This window comes from Triticum urartu, chromosome 7 (assembly GCF_003073215.2).
Source record: "Triticum urartu cultivar G1812 chromosome 7, Tu2.1, whole genome shotgun sequence".
Taxonomy (NCBI): Eukaryota; Viridiplantae; Streptophyta; class Magnoliopsida; order Poales; family Poaceae; genus Triticum; species Triticum urartu.
Window position 1 is genome coordinate 599231676 of NC_053028.1, and position 18650 is coordinate 599250325.

Sequence of the window (18650 nt, forward strand, 5' to 3'; positions counted from 1 at the left end):
ATCTTTCCTTGCAAATCAGCACTTTCCTAATATACAAAAGATCAATGATATAACTTTTCTAATTTACCCAAATCAACCAATCCATTCATCCCATCGATGCAATTTGCTTTAGGAAAGAAATAATAGATTTTAAGAAAACAACTAACGTACAAATCCACTCTTTTATCCCTTCACCCCATCAAGTCCGCCGAGGATGCCGCTGTTGCCGTCGCCGCAGCTTCTGCCTGGCCTACTGGAGGGTATAGCTCGTTTATCCCGCTCCTACTGTTTTCTGTTATAGCCATGCTAGCGTTATACGTAGATGTGTCTGCCATTAGCGTAGTATGTGCTTGTGTAATCCAATATCAGTATGTTATTAATTTTGTCAATGTCATGCTAGTGTTTTATTCCTGGATTAAATTAATCAGAAAATTGCCCTTTTTAAAATAAAACTGAACTTTATTCATTAGAGATAACCGTTACATCGTTTGTGAGGATCATTACAATTTCATTTAGAGGCTCCTCAAAATAGTCTGAAGTCAAAGAAATTCCAGCTAATCTAGCAAGTTCATGAGCTACTTTATTTGCCTCTCTATAACAATGTTCGAATCTAGTCATGACAAGATCACATGCATAGTGAAAGTAGTCCTTGAAAACTGCCGCCGCCGCACCCGCTGATTGTCCTCCATCCTGCATAGTCTCTATCACCTCCAGGTTGTCTGAATTGATGATTATGCGATTCCACCCCGCCCTTTGCGCCAGTGTTAGGTCAAATTTGAGTGCTAAAACTTCAGCCATCAGAACATCCGCACATTAGTCAATTTTTCCATTTCCTCCTGCAATAAACCTACCTGAGATGATGCATTTACAAAATTGGATATGAGGGCTATGATCCCCATTGATATCTGATTTGCATTCTGAGTTAATTCCTTGTGCACTAACTACGACAGTTCACGTGACAGGAGACCATGGCGGGAGCTAAAAGTTCTCTCCCGCCAACCGTTTCTTATTTTAGGGGTCTTTGTAAAAAAGAGGGATCCCATAGATATAGCGGAAACAACATAGACTTTGCAGGACTCTGTAAAAAAAATTAAAATTAGCGGACGGCCGATTTTGCAGGATATACTCAGGCGGAATAAACGAGCTCGTCTGATGGCCTTTTTTGCGGGATATGCTAGAGATGCTTCCAAAGATAGAGATTTCAGAAAAAAAAACAATGACGAGGGTATCATCATCACCATCGAGACCACCGCCATGACCGGTGGCACCTACGTAATCCGGAATTAAGCAACCTATAATTCTTCGCCGAAACAGCTGAAGCTTCCCTTCCTCTGCACGCTTTCGTCCCTCAATCCCGCGCTGCGTTGGTGGCTTGCAGTCGCATGGCGCGAGCGAGCGAGCGAGCGAGTGCGATCTTCAATCTGCGCCCTTTCCGTCCGTCGCCCGCCCCCACCCTGACCTGCCTGCACGCACTCGATGACGCAGCTGACATGCGCTCTGACATCCCCGTTGTACGTTGTGGGGATCCTTTTCCCGTTACGGACCGACCGACCGATCGATCGATCACAGCCGTCGGTGGCACCACGACCCCGTCTGGACGAAACGGTCGAACTGGTACGACCCCCCGTCCGAGACCGTAAGCCGTTCGATCAGCCCTAACAACCGGGGTCTGGTAGGTTACCGGTAAAAGTGGAATTAATAAAAGACCAGGTAGTAGTACGTGTACTACTAGCACACCGAACCGCTTTATGCACGGTCGCACGGCTGCGTCCGTGTAACTTGTGTCTCTGGTTCAAAGATCGCGTGCAAAAGGAACTCGGAATGGTCCGTGTGGAGCAGCTGGTTGTCTATTGTTTTGATTTGATTCGATGAGCGGGACAAGAAAGAGGACACTTGATTTGATTCGGTCGCCCACACACACACGCACACATTGATTTTGTTCTTTAAAATGAGCTTCTGTGCACATGTGTTTCCACGGTCCACACCAAACGCCACCTAACTACTCTACTACTCGCAAGAGGTCACTCTGCATTTCAAAACAGAACCAAGAAAACATACCGAAAATGAACCAAACGAAACCAATTTTACGTTTATTATGATTTATGATTTCGGTATGGTATGAACTTTCCATATAGTTTCGAGTTTTGGTTTTCATGGCATATACCAAGAAGCCGAACAATTAAGCGAATAAATAAATGAAAGCAAAAAATATATTTATATTTCTCGAGTCAACCAACCATATAAGTAGCCAATTTTTACACATCAACCAGATTCCTGTTAAACACATCCATTTTTCTTGTAACGTAGTCATATTTATCTTCAAAAGAATGCTAAGTACGTACATAACCATCGAATCCATGCATGCATACATACTTGTATATAGTTATATTATACTCTTTGTATAAATAGGTATGTGTTTTGAGTCATAATTTTGTACATTACTACACATCATTTTCAAATTTGCATCAATTTGGTTTTATGGTATATAATATACCTAAACCGTACCAAAATAATTTGGTATATACTGGAACCAAACCATCTTTAATATCATGCCGTATTTAGCAAAGTATTAGTACCATACAAACCGAAAAAAACATGTAAATCGAACCAGTAAATCGAATGCACAGAGTTAGCAAGAGGATTCCCAACCCTGTTCTGGGCTTCCGGCCCATAAAGCCACATGCGCCAACATATAAAGTGCAAAAGAAAACATGCTCCAACACGAGACTTGCGCTATTTTCCATCTACTCTACTGGACCATTCTCTCTTTCAAGAGGTGACCAAATATTAGGAATTTTAAGTAAAGCTAGCACAAACTTTAAGTAACAACACTTCGCTCTAATTATAGCACAAGCTTTAAAGTAGTAATACATTTCCGGCCCCAATGCAGACGCATCCGCCTGCATCCATACCAAGTATAGAATGGAAGGAGGCATAGAGAACCTGAAGTGAATTGATAGCAGCCACCAAAGCTCTAGATCCTGAACATTTTTTCTTCTTAACAATCTTGATCGTGACGGCAATTCAAGGTGAGCATGCAGCCCATCCCATCTCTTAGTATCAAGATTGATGTCCTGGATTTTAACTGCTGCTGAAACTAGGAAACCAGTGAACATTTTCCTTGCAACCGGTTCAGGGCAATCCATCAGCATTTGAGACAAGGCAAAACAAAATTATTCTGTAGTTTTAAGCGTACAAAGCGCAAGGTATTATTGATCATCATCAATGCTACATCTTACACTACATTCATCTTCCTACGTAAGTTAATCAAAGTTATATGGTCCATTCCCCTCTGACAAAACTGGAGCTCGCTCCGCAGCAAAACTGAAAGCCTTTAAACATTATTACCAGGAGACAACTGGACCTCGTCCAGGAAAAATAATGCCTGATTGCTGCTCACTTTGATCCTCTAATTTGAGCCTTTACCACACCCTACCCTGCCCAAAGCTCGAGTGGCTGGCATAAACTAGACAGATCTGGGGAATGTCATGTTACTACAAAAGAAGGTGGTGGTTTTATCTTCCGGACAAAATCCTGGTCATGACATGTTCCTTTGGTGAAGAGCATACTTGACGACCTCGTAAAAGGAAATGACAATACCAACTGATGGTCCAGCACGAGCGACGCGTGGACCAACACCAGTGAACAAGCCTTTTGGACCTTCAGACCTAGCAGGATAAAATAGATCAGAGTGGAAAGGACAGCGAGCGGATTACAATATGTGAAGGATGATTCTATGACTACAGCTACAAAGTTTGAATGAACATAACTTCCCCAGTCATGACCTCTCTAGGTTAATGACTTGGAAAGGCAACACAAGAAAAGGCTCCAACAGGACATTGCACCAAAATTTTGGAGAAATAGAAAACAAGAGCAATCATGAAACCTGATCCAATCCACTTCATCTTCGTTCAAGGATTCAAGGGATATATCATAAATAAGCAAGCCATGATTTTGTACTAGGCAAATTGGATCATGAACATAACTAGCTAACTGATCCTAAACCCTTTGCAAGGCTATGGGTCTCCCACAAGAGGAGCTTCCACAAAAATTAAGAGGTGGCCAGAGGGTGTGGATTGATCACTTGTATGTAAAGAAAAATTCTAAACAAAATTTGACGACATTAGCACAATATACATCCGTCATGTCTCAAAATGTTGAATCCGAATTCCATCTACAGCTCAAGCAAAAAGGGCAAATCTAACAATCAATTATACGAGCATGGTACTATTCATTGCTGTTAACAGTTTGAATTGTCTTTTTCCCCACATCATGCTATGATGGATTTGGATTAAAAGCTATGCAGCATGATTGAAGTGCATTGTGTATGCCTCTTTCTTCTTCCAAATATTTTCAAGACTTCCAGATGTGTATTTTGGCAAGCTAGTGCATTAGTAAATATGATGTGCCCAATGCAGTGCATATGTCCACGGACCACGGCTATGGATATTTATTTGATTATTTACACTAGATACATATCATGATATGTAAAAAAATCTAGAAAATTATTTTCACAATATAAATTTGTTAGGTTTTGTAAATATATTCCAATAATTAGTGTTTCATACTTTCATGTAGCTTTTCGGGGAAAGCGGTGTCCAGAACAGCTCCTTATGTGAACTAGAGGGCACTGACGACTGTTAAGTTTATGAGACCTGGTTGGTTTTTCAAGTGGAAATTGTTATTGCTTCTCTGTCAAAGTTCAGTAGAAATACAGGGATGCTTTTATATTATGCTCTGACTGACCCATATTGCCCGACCCAGCAAGCTAGCCCAAGCCCAACTCAAACAGCTGACTAAATCATGGCTCTAATTAACATACAAGCCCAGTTGACAATTGTAGGTTGCGTGTCGGCTACCAAGCAGAAATGTAAATTTTTACTGGTTTGGAACGAAATGCTTCTTAAAACTTCACAGTATGTGGAAGACATACCTCAATATATCAACTAACGTTTGCCTCGTGGTCATTCTCATTGCCTTCTGGGCATCCTTCTGAAATGGAAAAACATACGCAAATTTTAAAGCAAGGCAATGAAAAAAAATAGAACATATGAAATTGATGGCAGGTAAAAATGAGATGGTGCTTCATGGGGGTCATGGTGTGTGGAGCAAACCTGAAAATAATGCTCTCATGACTATTTCCAGAATAGCACAGAAAACAGACTACAGAAAATATGAAATACACAAACCTCTATCTGTCTCCTTGTCTTGGCAACATCAAGAGGGCATGTAACACCAGCAGCAAGACTACCTGCTACAAAGCCAGCAGCAAAGTTCGCTCCCAACACACTAGCTGCGTCACCGTCCTCTGCAACAAGACCAAGCAGCTTTCTTCGAATCTGCATGGTAACCTCAACAAGATTAGATGGATACCAAAGCAACTGTTAAATGGTTTAGCATATCTAAAACATGAACAACATGGACTTGCCGGCTCCAGCGTTGACCAGCATATAGCAGAGAATGGAACATCCCGAGCAAGCTGTGCCCCCACACCCGTCCATAGAACACGATAGTTTTGCACTGCTTCAGCATTAATTAATTCATCAATCAGAACAATTTCTTGCCTCAAAAATAAAGAGTTCAGGTTGTTGGAATGAGGAAAACAAAACAGACTACTGGAAAATAACAAATTTAAAAATGAAAAACATGATTGATATTATGATGTGAAAACATAAACCAATATGCTAATACAAAATGAGAACGAATTATACCAACATACCATTCTGACTTGAACTTGCATGTGGTGAAAGAACACCAAGCAATGTTTTCCACATTCCAGGAGGCTTTACTCCAGGCTGAAATTCCTTATACGCCTGTTAACATAAATAGTTACTTGATTGGATATTCAAAACAGATGTTCTTTTGCCCAGATCAAAACATGTCGTCTCTTCACAAAAATTTGCACGCGGTTAGAAGACACAAACATGTTTGTTGTAAAAAAAATATAGGAGTATGACTTTTGAACTGTTTTACTTTTTTTAGTTTATTACTGCTCACCAAAACACCATCTTCCTATTTGATACTACTTTCTATAAAACGAGAAAAAATATGTACTCCCTCCGTTCCTAAATATAAGACTTTGTAGAGATTTCATTATGAACCACATACGGATGTATATAGATGCATTTTAGAGTGTAACACTTATTTTACTCCGTATGTAGTCCATAGTGGAATCTCTACAAAGACTTATATTTAGGAACGGAGGGAGTATTACATAGGCCCCTAAAATTGTGCAAACAAAACTGTCCTCAAGATTATTTATCTGACATGAAATGAAATATACTAACTGGATATTTACCTGCATCCGTGTCCTTGCCAATTCAATTGGGGAACAAGCAATGCATGCGAGTGAACGTGCAACTGATCCTGCTACTAGTGGGGCATATGGTGTCAACCCAGGAGCATTGCTTCTTGTAAAATCTTCAATCTTGTTGCGGAATATGTCATAGCAAGGCAAATATATTCCAACCTGTTTGAGATCAAAAACATGATCATGGACAACATTAGTTTAGGGTGTGTTATACATTCACTAAGATATGATAAACTGAGAGTAAATCAAGGCGTCCAAAGGCGGTCAACCCCCGCCTTACCGCCTAATGTATACTTCAGCGCCTAAGGCGGAAAAAGTTTCAGGGCGCCTTACCACTCAAGCACCGCCTTATGGACGCCTTGAAAACGATCAACAAATATGTGCAGGCTAGATGATATCTGCCTTACTTAACAGACAGAATGTCTGAGGACAGAAGACAAAAATGAAAGTGTTTACATTGTTTAGGTTACAGAATTATTTGCTCATACAAACTATTATTTACATATGCAGATTAATAACAGTTTCATATATGGCTTCTTCTATTAAGATGAGTTTTACATGTATCAGCAGATCTGTAAAAACACCGAATTTGTTCTTGAAAACAGGTGCAAATGGCATGGAGAAGCGCAAGCTATATTGCCTACTCCACACATACCTGAGAGGTTGGAGGTACTAACATGATTATACAGATTTCACAGAAGAAGTTTTTTTTAATAATAACGCAACAAAAAGCACAACAGAATGCAGTGTGACAGAGCAAGAGACTCACAGTTGGTATAGCTAATGCCAAGCCAGCATTTGTACCTCTCCATAATCTACCAAATCCTTCCTGAAACAACCGATGAGCAAATATATCAAGTATCAGTATCCACAGGATGTTAATACTAACATAAGAAACTAGCAAACGGCATTTGCGCTGCATTACCTGTCTAACAACTTTCAAGAATACATCAACTGTTCCCTTGTACTGAAAGCAATCAGGTGGGCAAATAGGTTCACTTCCCAAAACAATACCACGTGTGCATGATGGAGAGCATCGCAACTCAGACAGTATCTGGAAAGAAGGCATAAGCAGCATTCCTCTAGTAAGCACAAGAAATAAATAGGTTATTTGTTTGATGGCTAACCTAGAACAATGGAACTGTTGAGTTCATTCAGACGATTAACATGAATAAGCATTAAATTAATGAAAAATTATTATTATGTAAACATGAATAACTTTGGTTCTGGAATATGATCGCAGTTTCAAGAGATTTCTAATGCCCATTTTCTTCTTATGCACAACCCCGCTCCAGATTACATTCCAGGAAACACTACAGTAGATTTGAAATGCATGTAATTAGAAATAATAGAATTTGCCAACCGCAAACAAAATCAGCAACAAGGTGACAAAACCAACATGCTTTATCTACCTACGGAAGGATCAAATCTGCACCGTTATTGAGAATAATCATCTTGGCTACCATTCCCAGTATCTGCAACACTGTTCACATCCCAACTCCAGTTGCTTATCGGTGGAGGATTAAATCACCTGTCAAAATTATCATAACATCTCCTGCCAGCCTGTGGTACAGCTTATCCGGTCGTTTTTCAAGCATAATGATATAGTGAATGCTATATGTATTCTCGTCACCCGTAGTTCATTCCCAAACAGAGACATGGCTAAGGCTACCCACCCCAAATAGCACGTTGTGCAACCACAGAGTGCACTAATGAAAATTATCACCACTGCTTGTTGAACAAACAAATAAGAGAAATAAGTAGATGTATAGAATTTCCGACATCTAATGAAATGCATGTGGTCTACGTTGGCGAAGCGATTCCGATAGCAAACTTAATCCGCAACACAAGAAATATTACCAGAAGTGCTAGCCAAGGACGAAATTTAACAAAACCAAGTTCTGAGGTAAGCTTATTTTTGGCCCAAAGAAGCAATCTCCTACATTGAAAATATAACTATCAATACACACACTGGATCGCACCAACTGACACATCAACTCCCACAGTGATAGCACACAAACCTAATCTACAAATGATAGAGGCTTACACACACGACGCCTCTTGTCATGGGTACTTCTGTTTTCTGGCTTCAAAGGGGTATATTATGGGACCAACAGAAATTTCTTGCAGAATCGGTTGTATCATCCACACTTCAAATTGGAGGCAGCAAAAACGAAACACAAGCCTACAGAAGGGGTCGGATTGCTCACCGCATCCGGGCCGAGCGCCGCCATCTGGGGTGCTTGGTAGTAAGGCACCCCCGCCGCCTGCGCCTGCAACCTCGTCTGCACGGGGAGACGAAAACCACGACCTATTAGCCATCACGAATCGTACAAAAGGACAAACTGGGAAGAGCCCGTACCTTGGCGACGTCGAGAGGGTTAACGATGATGGCGGAGATGAAGGCGGCGCTTGCGGCGGAGAGGGCGCGTTCGGCCATCCCGAGCTCCTGGTCGGCCACCACCGCGGCCGGAGGGCCGGGTTGGGGAGGCTGCGAGCCGGACGTGGCGGCGGCGCCGCCGGAGAGGTCGATGCGCGCGGCGGCGGCGGTCATCCAGGCGGGGAAGCCGCCCCTAGAGCCGCCTGCCATGGCTCCCAGCAGCGCGGCGGAATCAATACGGCGGCGGAGGGGAGCGCGGGGGAGGTCGCGCGGGCCGTGCGGCGGTGGTGGTCTGTCTCTCTGTGGAAGGAGAGGAGACACGAGTCGAGGCTCGAGAAGAGAGGAGGGGAGGGGAGAGGGGTCGGTGTTTTTTTCCAGAGGAGTCCTTTGGTTGACTGTAACAAAGATAAAATAGCCGAGACCACGTCTAGGTCATATTGGAAACCAAAAAAAAAGCCTCTGATACATGCCCTATACTGGTGCTCAATTTTTTTTAAAAAAAATATGCCTAAATTTTTGCTACAAGTGATGCAAATATACATCACTTCTAGTTTCTTTGGGGGGAGCCAAAACTTTCTTAATCCTTTTGGACACTAGTAATAATGTACGTGCAATGCACGTTTATATTAGATAGGATATTAGTTGCACGTTATATTAGGTAAGATATATCTGTTGCACGTTGGTATTTGATAAGATATCAATTACATTTTCACGGGAATGGTAGGATATTAATTACATGGCAGATTTCAAGGGATAGCGTTGAGTCAAACGTGTTTATAATCAATGGCAGTGATGGGTAATTAGAGCGTTAAACGTATTTGGTGCTCAACATTGGAGCGATTTTAACCGCTAGATAACATGATTTGACGGTCAAGATGGTTTGGATCTGCCCATTTGGGTCTTTTTATATTGGTATATATATATATATATATATATAATTTAATAGATTTAGAGGGATACAAGTTAGGCCATGGGTGAGATAAGCCATAAGTGACGACCCTGGTCAAGCAAGAGAGAGTATTTGGCTAGATTGTGTGCATCAAAATTCGATGCTTTACTTAAAGATAAAATTACAACTATTAAATTTGGTATTGCTGTTAAAATATACATCACTTGTTGTTGGCCAAAACTAATTCAATTGCGGCGGTTTCCGCCAAAGTGAAACTTCACCGGCGCCCGACCAATTTTCGTTGTCACCGACACTCCGTAGGCCGCCCCCAGGCCAGACACCCGTTGACGCCGGTCGAAACATCCCCGCACCCCTCTTCAACGTTGAAGAAGCTTGAGACACACTAATTTTTTGGCCATCTGTTGTAAATACTCCAACAGATCCCCTTTCCCCAATAAGTTTATGGTATCGGGGAAGTTGGGTCAAAAAACAAGTCTAGCAGCTCCCATTCTCCCTTATTGGTAGTCACCAAAAATCCAGTCCTCTCTCGGCCTTCTCTCAGTGCACCATCGCGCGCCGCACCACCACTGCTGCCACCACATGTCACCGACGTTCGCACACCACCACCCACGCTGCCCGCCCTCTTAGCAGCACCACTGACTGTCGCACCACTGTCATCGTTCATCGTGCCACTGCCAAGTGGACCATGTATTGGTTAAGGAGGGTTTGGATTGGTAGCAAGGCCTGCCCTTTTCTGGCAAAGATTAATGAGTAGATCATATGTTATTTACTTGTTCAATAGCTACATTATTTTGGTGTTTGCTGTAACATACTTCTAATTTTAAAATTGTATCTCATGATTTGAAACAATGCCTTGGGCCCATGGTCAAGAGCTTTCCAAAGAAAAATCTACACCTTTGGTTTCTATTGGAATTGTTGTCGTTGTTCCGACAATTTGGAAGAGTAGAAATGATATATGCTTCACATGCAAAATAATTAATGATCCCGCTGCATTGATAGCTATGCTTCGTTACTAGATTAATGCTTGATCAATATTGTAGCTAAAGCAGGAAAATCCAATGGTATTGAAGTGGGGAACAAGACTAATAGAGCAAATTGCTAGTGAGATGTTCAAGGCGATGCAAGGGTGAAGACCAGGTGTACTGAGGCTATGTCGATCCTCAGTTTGAATCTAGCACCAGGAGTGCTTTGGGGGAGACTTGTGGGAAATCTCACATTAGGTGAGATCAATGAGATCGATTTTTTTTAATCTACATGTTCAAACATTCTAAAAAAATGTTAGATAAACATCAATGGTTGATGTTCAACCTAACTCCTAATTTGACCTACATTAATAGAAACAAAAAAGAAAAAAATTGGACGTGAATAGTGTCAAAATAATTCACTCAAAGATGCCACTATTCACATTCGAATTTGTCTTTTTGAATCTCCAAATGTACATCGAGTTTGGAGCTGGTTTTTTCAAAGTTGTAGACATACCCCCACATGAATGTTGTGAAATAATTTCAGATTTTTTTAAATGTCAAAATATGTTTTTTTTGGTTGATCACATGATGTCACCTAATGTGAGATCTCATACAAGTCTCCCACATGCTGCTTTCCTCCTTCCCGAAGAACTTCACCTCTTGTCCTATGAACTTGTAAGATATGGTTCATTTAAGCTTGTCTACACTTCGATTTGGATGTACTCCCTCCGTCCGCAAATAAGTGTACTTCTATCTTTTGTTTTAGGTCAAAGTTTTAAAACTTTGACCAACTTTATAGAGAAAAGTATTAGCATTTATGACACTAAATTAATATCACTAGATCTATTTTGAAATGTACTTTCATAATGTACCAAAATTTGATGTCATACTCCCTCCGTCCGGATTTATTAGGCCTAAAGACAACTTCTCTTAGACCAAGATACATAGTAGTAATTTGCCCACATTAATTTTTTCATTCCACTTCCAATGCACTCTCTCACATGCATACAGCCAATGAAAAAGCATGCATGAAGTGTATTAATTTTCCAGCCATTGCACCAACAACAATGACTTTCAATGCAACCAATGAAATGGTTGCATGCATGCACCTTTCCAAAGCGGGGCCTTATAAAAGGAGACATGCTTGTGATGTTGAGAGGCCTAATAAACCCGGACGGAGGGAGTATATGTTATGACTCTTTTGTATATAGTTGGTCAAAATTTTAAAACTTTGACTTAGGACAAAAACTAGAAGTACACTTATTCGCGGACGGAGGGAGTAGTCCCTTAGCTGAGCTTTAGCCTTCCCATCTGAACTCTGTTTTTCTTTTGTCTTAGCTCTAGCTTTTGTAAAGAAAAAAGGTTTCAAGTAAATGAAAACGGAGGGAGAAGGGCTCTTTTATATAAAAATAAATAAAATACAACCGGATGTCCTTTTTTCCCCACAAGCACCATCTAGACAAATTCGGTCGAGTAGAAGAAACGTGTTCTATAAAGATGAGTAGAATCTAATGGCATCTTCAAGGACATCCCCTACTTTGTTCTTATTTGTCCAGATCAGACAGACTGAACAAGAGAATTGATGCATGTCAGACATTGTCATAGGTCCGCTCTCACCTTACCACAAACACATTTACCAAGTCGTTGTGTAAGGGCATCTCCAACGCTATTCGCTACCTCCAACGTTAACCCTCAAATGTCCACATATATACTCGGACCTCGAAAATTTTCTAGTTTGTCCGAAATTAATGGGAGAATAGGGGAGTCCGGACGTGTCTACGGCGCCAACTCAGCCTTAGACCTCATTATTCGCAAAAAAAAGAGGCTTAGACCTCATCACAAGCCCACTTTTCCTTCTCCCCTCATTATCTCTTCTCTCTTCTTTGAAAAGGGGCCTATATGAATATGAAAGTTGTAAATGTCCTCTCAAATGTCGATCATGTTCCAACTCAAAAAAAAACAGCACGTATGTTTTCCCCATGAAAACGTGCCCGAAGCCCCGAATCCCTGCGCAGTAATTCGCGATGAATTGCAGCCTGATTCGCTCTTCATTGCATGGAAACGGTGGATCAATGTGTCCATGCATGTATCGAGAGCCTGCCAATTTTCATCTTCGCTGAAAAGGAAAGAACAGTTTCTTTTTTGGAACGAGGAAAGGACCTTCTGATCGTGCCCATATAAGCCGGAGTGCTGGCGCCGGGTCACGCGACGAGACCGACCGAGTCTCCACGGCCGCCGGAGCAGCGCGCCCTGCCGGTGGCGGAGAAGGCGGTGGCGCGCCTTTCCACGCAGCCAGCGCGTAGACAGCCCGGGGCACACAACGGTCAAAAGCCCCCAGAGGCATCCGAGGTGGAGCGGAGCGGGGAAAGGTCCGGGGCTCCACCACGCGCCGGACGTGACAAAACGGCTCCGCGCCCCCTCCTCCTCCCTCGCCCACCAAGTTCTCCGGCCCGGACACTGACCGGCCGCGCCCACGCCCAAACCGGCCGCACCCCACACTCTTTTTCTTTCACACTCCTGGAGAGCTCAGTCCTGAACTTCCTGATCCCCACCTCGCGGCGCCGTCGGGTCCGGCCATGGCGTACTCCAAGGGAGCTGGCGGCGGCGGGATGTCGGCGGTGGACGCCATCCTCGCGGAGGCGGCCGACCTGGTCGCGCTGGAGCAGATCGCCAGGCTCAACACCGCGCACCTAGCCGGCCTCGACGACTCGGCGCTCCCGTCCAGCCTCGAGTCCCGCTTCCGCAAGCTCAAGTCCCTCCCCACCGCCCCCGCGCCGCCCGCCAAGACCCTGGGCCGGAGCGCCACCGCGCCGCCGCAGCGCCGCGACGATCCTCCCGCCGACCCGCTCCCGCAACCGCACGCGGAACCCTCTCTCCCCCGCTCCGGTCGCCCCGGCGAGCCAGCAAAAGGAGCAGAGCCCTCCGCCGCAGCCGCAGTCTGATCCTCCTAAGAAGAGCGTCCCCGCGGTCCGAGAAGATGGCGAGGAGGAGGAGGACATGGAGCGGCTCTTCGGGGCAGGGCGCGGCCGGCCGACGCTGAGGGAGCGGAACAGGGGCAGGGACGAGGACGGCTCCCTGTCGCCGCCGCCGCCGCGCCAGGCGTGCTGCTTCCCCTTCTCGCCCAAGAAGGCCCCGCAGAGGGCCCCGGCGGCGAGGAGCAGGAAGGACCGCGTCGGAGGAGCGCCGGGCGACGACGTCCTCGGCATCGACGCCGGCGAGTGGGGCGACGAGAACAGGAGGATGGTCACGGAGCTCAAGGAGCAGCAGCGCAAGCTCAAGAAGGCGCTCGAGGAGCAGGTCAAGGTCAGCAGGGAGACGGCCAAGATGGCGCGGTGGGTCAAGCAGGCCTCCGCGCGCATGACGCACACGGACGCCATTGACGACCTGCTCAGCGACATCGACGACGACGACGACGAGCTCAAGTGAAGAGATGTCTGCTCTGCTTTCCTTGTGTTCCAAAGCTTCTGCTTCATCTTTTCGGAAAATTTCCCTGGCTTGGACACACAAACTATATATATGAAGATGTTTAGGTTGCAATGCATAGTAGTACTAGCTATATATGAGTTGGACTACAGAAAGAGGGATATAAATTCTGCTGTTTTAGACGAAGAGAGGTGTATGGAAATGTTGGATCTTCTGTTCTTGTTTCTTATATTCTTACTACGAGTTATGTCTAAAATCACAAACCATAACCACCATTACATGCACCAAGGTACAGAACTTGACAAAGATATAATCTGCCTATTAGTAAATTCAGTACAAATACAAGTTGGGCGAGAGAATAATACTAGAGATTGCGGCACACAGACAAACACAGGGACAGTGACACTTAACCTAATTATTTGATCCTATTTCGAGTTCACAGCCTATTGGCGGAGGCAGAGGGAATGTAAAGTGAAGACAAAAAAAAGTAGCCCTATGAAAATGGTTACAGAGAATCATCTGAGTTGTCTACTTCCAAAGATGATTGTTTTCATAAGCTATCCTGATGATATACAAGTCAAAGCTCAGTACACCTAATATTCTGAAAACCACGATGCAGTGTGGTTCAGGAAGAGGGCAACGAATGGAATTTCAAACTTATGATACACTTCACCATCTTTTTCCTGTCCAGATCCCCGAAAGTCTCCTTTAACTGTTTCCTCGACTATGAAATCTGAACTCCAGTACAAAGGCAAGCACATATCAGGTGATCCTACGTCGTAAATGAAGGTAATAGCGATGGGCTGTTTGTTTGTTTGCATACCTGCATTGTGGAGCCAGAAATATGCAGGCGCCGGATGATTTGAACTTATGCTCGACCTCAGAGCTCCAGTCTAACTAAAACTGAGGAAGAATCACGGTTGTTCTGAATCTTGTGATTGCTGGCCCCATTATTACTCCACAACAAACGACCACCATTGGAGAAAATGCCAGAGGGAGATTCTCCAGATTCCACGAAACACAGCACGTGGACTAGAACCTTTCTGTGTGAAAAGTAATTGCTGTCTCATGTTCTGCCATTTTAAAAAGGGCCAAAGTGTGAGAACCATACCTTCAAATATGAAATGGGTAGGTGATAAATGAACATCTGCACAACACTTATTATACTTCATAGAAGTTGAAGCCGTTCGAACACTTTTTGTTTCAATTCAAAGAAATCAGGAGCGCAGGAGCTCCTCAATTTGGAAGATAATATTAAGTTGAGGCCTAACCTTCCTTGTCCTAATCAAGGTACTATTTAAGTTGTTTTCATCTCATTCAGCATATCTAGATGTGCTTTAGCAAAACTGATAAGAAAATAACCACGTGACACATGTGGTAAGCAATCCAAACTATTCCCCCAAAAAACTTATATAAGAAAATAAAAAATATATAAAGGGGCAACTTCATGCAAAAGGACATCATAAGTGTTACGAGATTAGGAGAGCCGGAGAACCATTTATATGCAAATTTCAGAGTAAATACAATCAGCGCACTTACATTTTACTTTACAAGAGATCCATCAAGCATGTGCTAGCAAAGTAGGGGTTCTTGTAGTTATAGACATTAACATAAGAGCCACTTCAGAGCTGCTGGGGTTCCAATTTCAATAATCTGGCAAAGCATGCGTCAACCAATACATCCTTGAAAACCACAAGAAAACAGCTGCAAAAGTGCAAATGAAACACTTACATCCCATTTGTTCCAGTGTAACAGACGCATCATGCAACATTTCCCTAGCTTTTCTATCTGGGGTACAGCCAGCACGCTCCATTTCACTATATACTTCTGAAACCTGTTCAAGAAAATGAGAAAACTATTTCAAGCTCGTCAAATTATCTAGGCACGTAGATTTCTCTAATGGTTCAAAATCTCAATAGTATATATAATCATAATTGGCACCGTATCAAGAAAATTAAATCTTCATTAGCTAAGGAGAGAGTTGCAATTGCATGTCACCCAAAAAGAACTCTTCTATAGTTAAGAGTTAATAGCTGAAAAAATCCTATTGTTTTTACCAAGGTTTTCTGTCGGCAACAAAGCATATGGATATTTAAGCAACTGAAGTAATCAAAACTACAAATACAGCAGGCGGACCTTCTCATATCTTTTTACTCTCATGAAAGCCTTCATTAGAGTAGTGTAAGTGACAACATCTGGGCTCATACCCTGAGAAAGAATAAGCAATGGTAAGAGAGAGTGCGAAGAAAGTAAATTCATGGCACCCAAACAAGAACCAAAAAAATAACAGCATTCTCATTCAGGAGAAAGTACATACACTGTCCTTGATATGCTGAAATACAGCTAGTGCCTCCAAGTGCCTTCCAGCCGTACTAAAAGCATTGATTAACAAATTCAACATAACGAGATTTGGTTCAATTCCTTCTTCCTCCATCAATTGAAGAACACTTACAGTTTGTTCACACAAACCCTGAAATGGGAAAGCCAAAGCAATATGATGTGCACAAGAAGAAAAGGACAGACAGGAACTGATGGTTTTGAGATCAGCGAAAAGGCGACTAAACTGACAAAACTCAATATTCATGCAAAGTTTCAGTCAAAATAATTATTCATGCACAGTAGCAAGCTATGCCAAAGTACTCACTCACAGGCAACCCTGAATCAGCTAAATCGCTAAATTAGATGGAAAATAGTTCATGTAAATCAGCTCAAGGTAACACAAAATGCAAAATCTACCTAGCAAATATAGTTGCCTGTAATGGTACTGTAATTTCTCGATGTAACTTTCAGAGTTTCAAGTGCTAAGAGGCAGATATATATTGATGTTAACGGTACTAATTAAGCTTCTTTTGAAGGAGAAAACAACTACAATGGCTATATTTCAAGATTTTTATACTATTACAACCATATAGTAGCAAGTAATGCCAAACTACTCGCTCTTGGGGCATACTGTTTTGGATAAGCTAATGTACCACATGGCAAAAAAGAAGTTGCAAGTCGGCTCACTTATGTTTCTGTATAACACAAAATACAAAATCTACCCAACAGATGTAATTATTTGCCATGGCAATCTTATTGTTTGATGTAACCGATTTAAGCAGAAAAAAGTTGGACTTCCAGTGAATTATTTATAGCCGATCACTATTCTAGGACCAGAACTACGGTTTGTGTTATTAATTCTTCTGGAGACTTAACATCATTGTTTTGACAGGAAATCTTAGCATGCACTGGGAGATATTAAAGAACATATCATTCCACTATGAAATTGGTTTGCTCCATTTCCAGTGGCACTAACCTGTTGAGCATAAGCGTTCGCCAGGACGCAGAAGATACTAGGAGAAAGCTGCAGGTTTTCAGCTTTAAGAGCAGCTACACATTCCTGGGCATCGCGAGAGTGGCCATACTGACCGTAAATGTCAACCAAAACTGCATATATTGCACCACTCTCCTTGAACCCTCGATTCCTCATTTTATCAAACAGCTCTTTGAGCTCATCCCACTTCCCTTGCTCCCCCAGCCTGCCGATGATCGTAATGAAGATCTTCGGGTCCGGGTACATCCCTTCCTCCTGCATAGCAGCAAGGAATCGCAGGGCACGCTTCATGTTCCCAACCCGACAGTGCCATCGAATCAAAGCGTTCCACGTAGCGATGTCCGGCTTGATCCCCTCCCCACGCATTTTCTCAAACACCCTGCGCGCGTCGGCGAGCTGCCCGTACTTGCCTAACGTATCGATCAAGCCGTTGTAAATCTTGACGTCGAGCTCCACCCCGAGCTCCTGCATCTCCATGATGAGGTCGGTGGCCTTCTTCCACATGCCGCTGTCCCTGTAAAGCCGCACCAGCGTGCTGTACCCGGCGGTGCCCAGCCGGATCCCCCGGCGCTTCATCTCGCCGAGGACCCACCACGAGTCCTCGAGGCGGCCGGCGCGGGCGTAGGCGTCCAGCAGGAGCGTGTAGGTGCGCCGGTCCCGCGCGACCCCGTCGTCGGCCATCTGGAGGAGGAGGCGGTCGGCGAGGCGGAGGTGCGCCCGAGCGAGGAGGCCCTCGAGGAGCGCGTTGTAGTGCGCGGCGTCCGGGCGGAGCCCGAGGTGGCGCATCTCGAGGAGGAGCGCCTCCGCCTCGAGCGCGCGGCCGGCGCGGGCCAGCGCACGGATGAGGCGCGCGTAGGCGGCGGCGCTGGGGCGCATCCCGGCGGCCTGCATGTCCGCGAGGAGTTGGAGCGAGCGGGCGAGGTCGGAGCCCGCGTGGGGCTGGATGGAGCGGTCGTAGGACTCCCACGGCCGCTCCCGGTGGTGGTCCGGCGCGGTCGAGCAGCAGGCGACGGCGATGGTGAAGCCGCGGCGTCCTAGAGTCAGACGCTGGAGGGGCGGAAGCTGCAGCGGTGGGTGAAGATGCCGGCGGACGAGGCAGCAGGCATCCATGGATATTGGAGCGCGCGCGTGTGCTCGCTCCCGCTGTGGTTGGGTTGGAGGCTTGGAGCCGACCGGGGAGACGAGTGTTTTTTCTTGAGAAATGGGAGAAGAGTAATGGACCGGGGAATATTCCAAACACAACCTAGCCAAATGGGCCGGCACGGCCCGACCTGGGCTATACGTGCCAGGCACAGCACGGCCCACCCAGGCACGCCATCTTTTTATTTTTGAGGCTGTATAACGATTCTTCATTCAAGCTAGTTCAAAGG

The 18650-nt window shown here is 44.3% G+C and overlaps 2 protein-coding genes and 1 pseudogene across 3 annotated transcripts; 1 reads left to right on the plus strand and 2 right to left on the minus strand.

Annotated features, from left to right (window-relative positions):
* Nucleotides 1-3130: 3130 nt before the first annotated feature.
* On the minus strand, nt 3131-9055 carry LOC125520238 (mitochondrial carrier protein MTM1-like). Of its 2 annotated transcripts, none has more exons than XM_048685097.1 (10): nt 8652-9055; nt 8500-8574; nt 7215-7343; nt 7059-7118; nt 6278-6448; nt 5699-5792; nt 5408-5502; nt 5169-5318; nt 4913-4971; nt 3131-3647 (listed from the first exon to the last, which is right to left on the minus strand). In XM_048685097.1, exons 1-10 carry the CDS (start codon nt 8877-8879, stop codon nt 3518-3520), a joined length of 1191 nt encoding a protein of 396 aa, XP_048541054.1. In that variant the 5' UTR covers nt 8880-9055; the 3' UTR covers nt 3131-3517. The 2 variants fall into 2 exon arrangements, with proteins under 2 accessions (XP_048541054.1, XP_048541055.1); XM_048685098.1 differs by having other exon boundaries at nt 5408-5499; nt 8652-9054.
* Nucleotides 9056-12681: 3626 nt separating this feature from the next.
* LOC125520149 lies at nt 12682-14153 on the plus strand (annotated as a pseudogene).
* Nucleotides 14154-14265: 112 nt separating this feature from the next.
* LOC125520148 (pentatricopeptide repeat-containing protein CRP1, chloroplastic-like) lies at nt 14266-18487 on the minus strand. The gene is made up of 7 exons (XM_048684983.1): nt 17263-18487; nt 16285-16437; nt 16104-16175; nt 15699-15801; nt 15507-15620; nt 14791-15040; nt 14266-14700 (listed from the first exon to the last, which is right to left on the minus strand). Exons 1-5 carry the CDS (start codon nt 18388-18390, stop codon nt 15613-15615), a joined length of 1464 nt encoding a protein of 487 aa, XP_048540940.1. The 5' UTR covers nt 18391-18487; the 3' UTR covers nt 14266-14700; nt 14791-15040; nt 15507-15612.
* Nucleotides 18488-18650: the final 163 nt, after the last annotated feature.

Bases quoted from the DNA above. Each gene is read 5' to 3' on its own strand.
- LOC125520238 (XM_048685097.1), bottom strand. From the start codon at position 8,879: ATGGCAGGCGGCTCTAGGGGCGGCTTCCCCGCCTGGATGACCGCCGCC. The intron at 5,793-6,277 runs GTAAATATCCAG...TTATGTTAACAG, and splicing joins TGGCAAGGACACGGATGCAG to GCGTATAAGGAATTTCAGCC. The intron at 5,503-5,698 runs GTATGTTGGTAT...TTAATGCTGAAG, and splicing joins TGCAAGTTCAAGTCAGAATG to CAGTGCAAAACTATCGTGTT.
- LOC125520148 (XM_048684983.1), bottom strand. From the start codon at position 18,390: ATGGATGCCTGCTGCCTCGTCCGCCGGCATCTTCACCCACCGCTGCAG. The intron at 16,176-16,284 runs GTATGTACTTTC...ATTCTTTCTCAG, and splicing joins TTCAGCATATCAAGGACAGT to GGTATGAGCCCAGATGTTGT. The intron at 15,802-16,103 runs GTCCGCCTGCTG...TTTCTTGAACAG, and splicing joins GAGTAAAAAGATATGAGAAG to GTTTCAGAAGTATATAGTGA.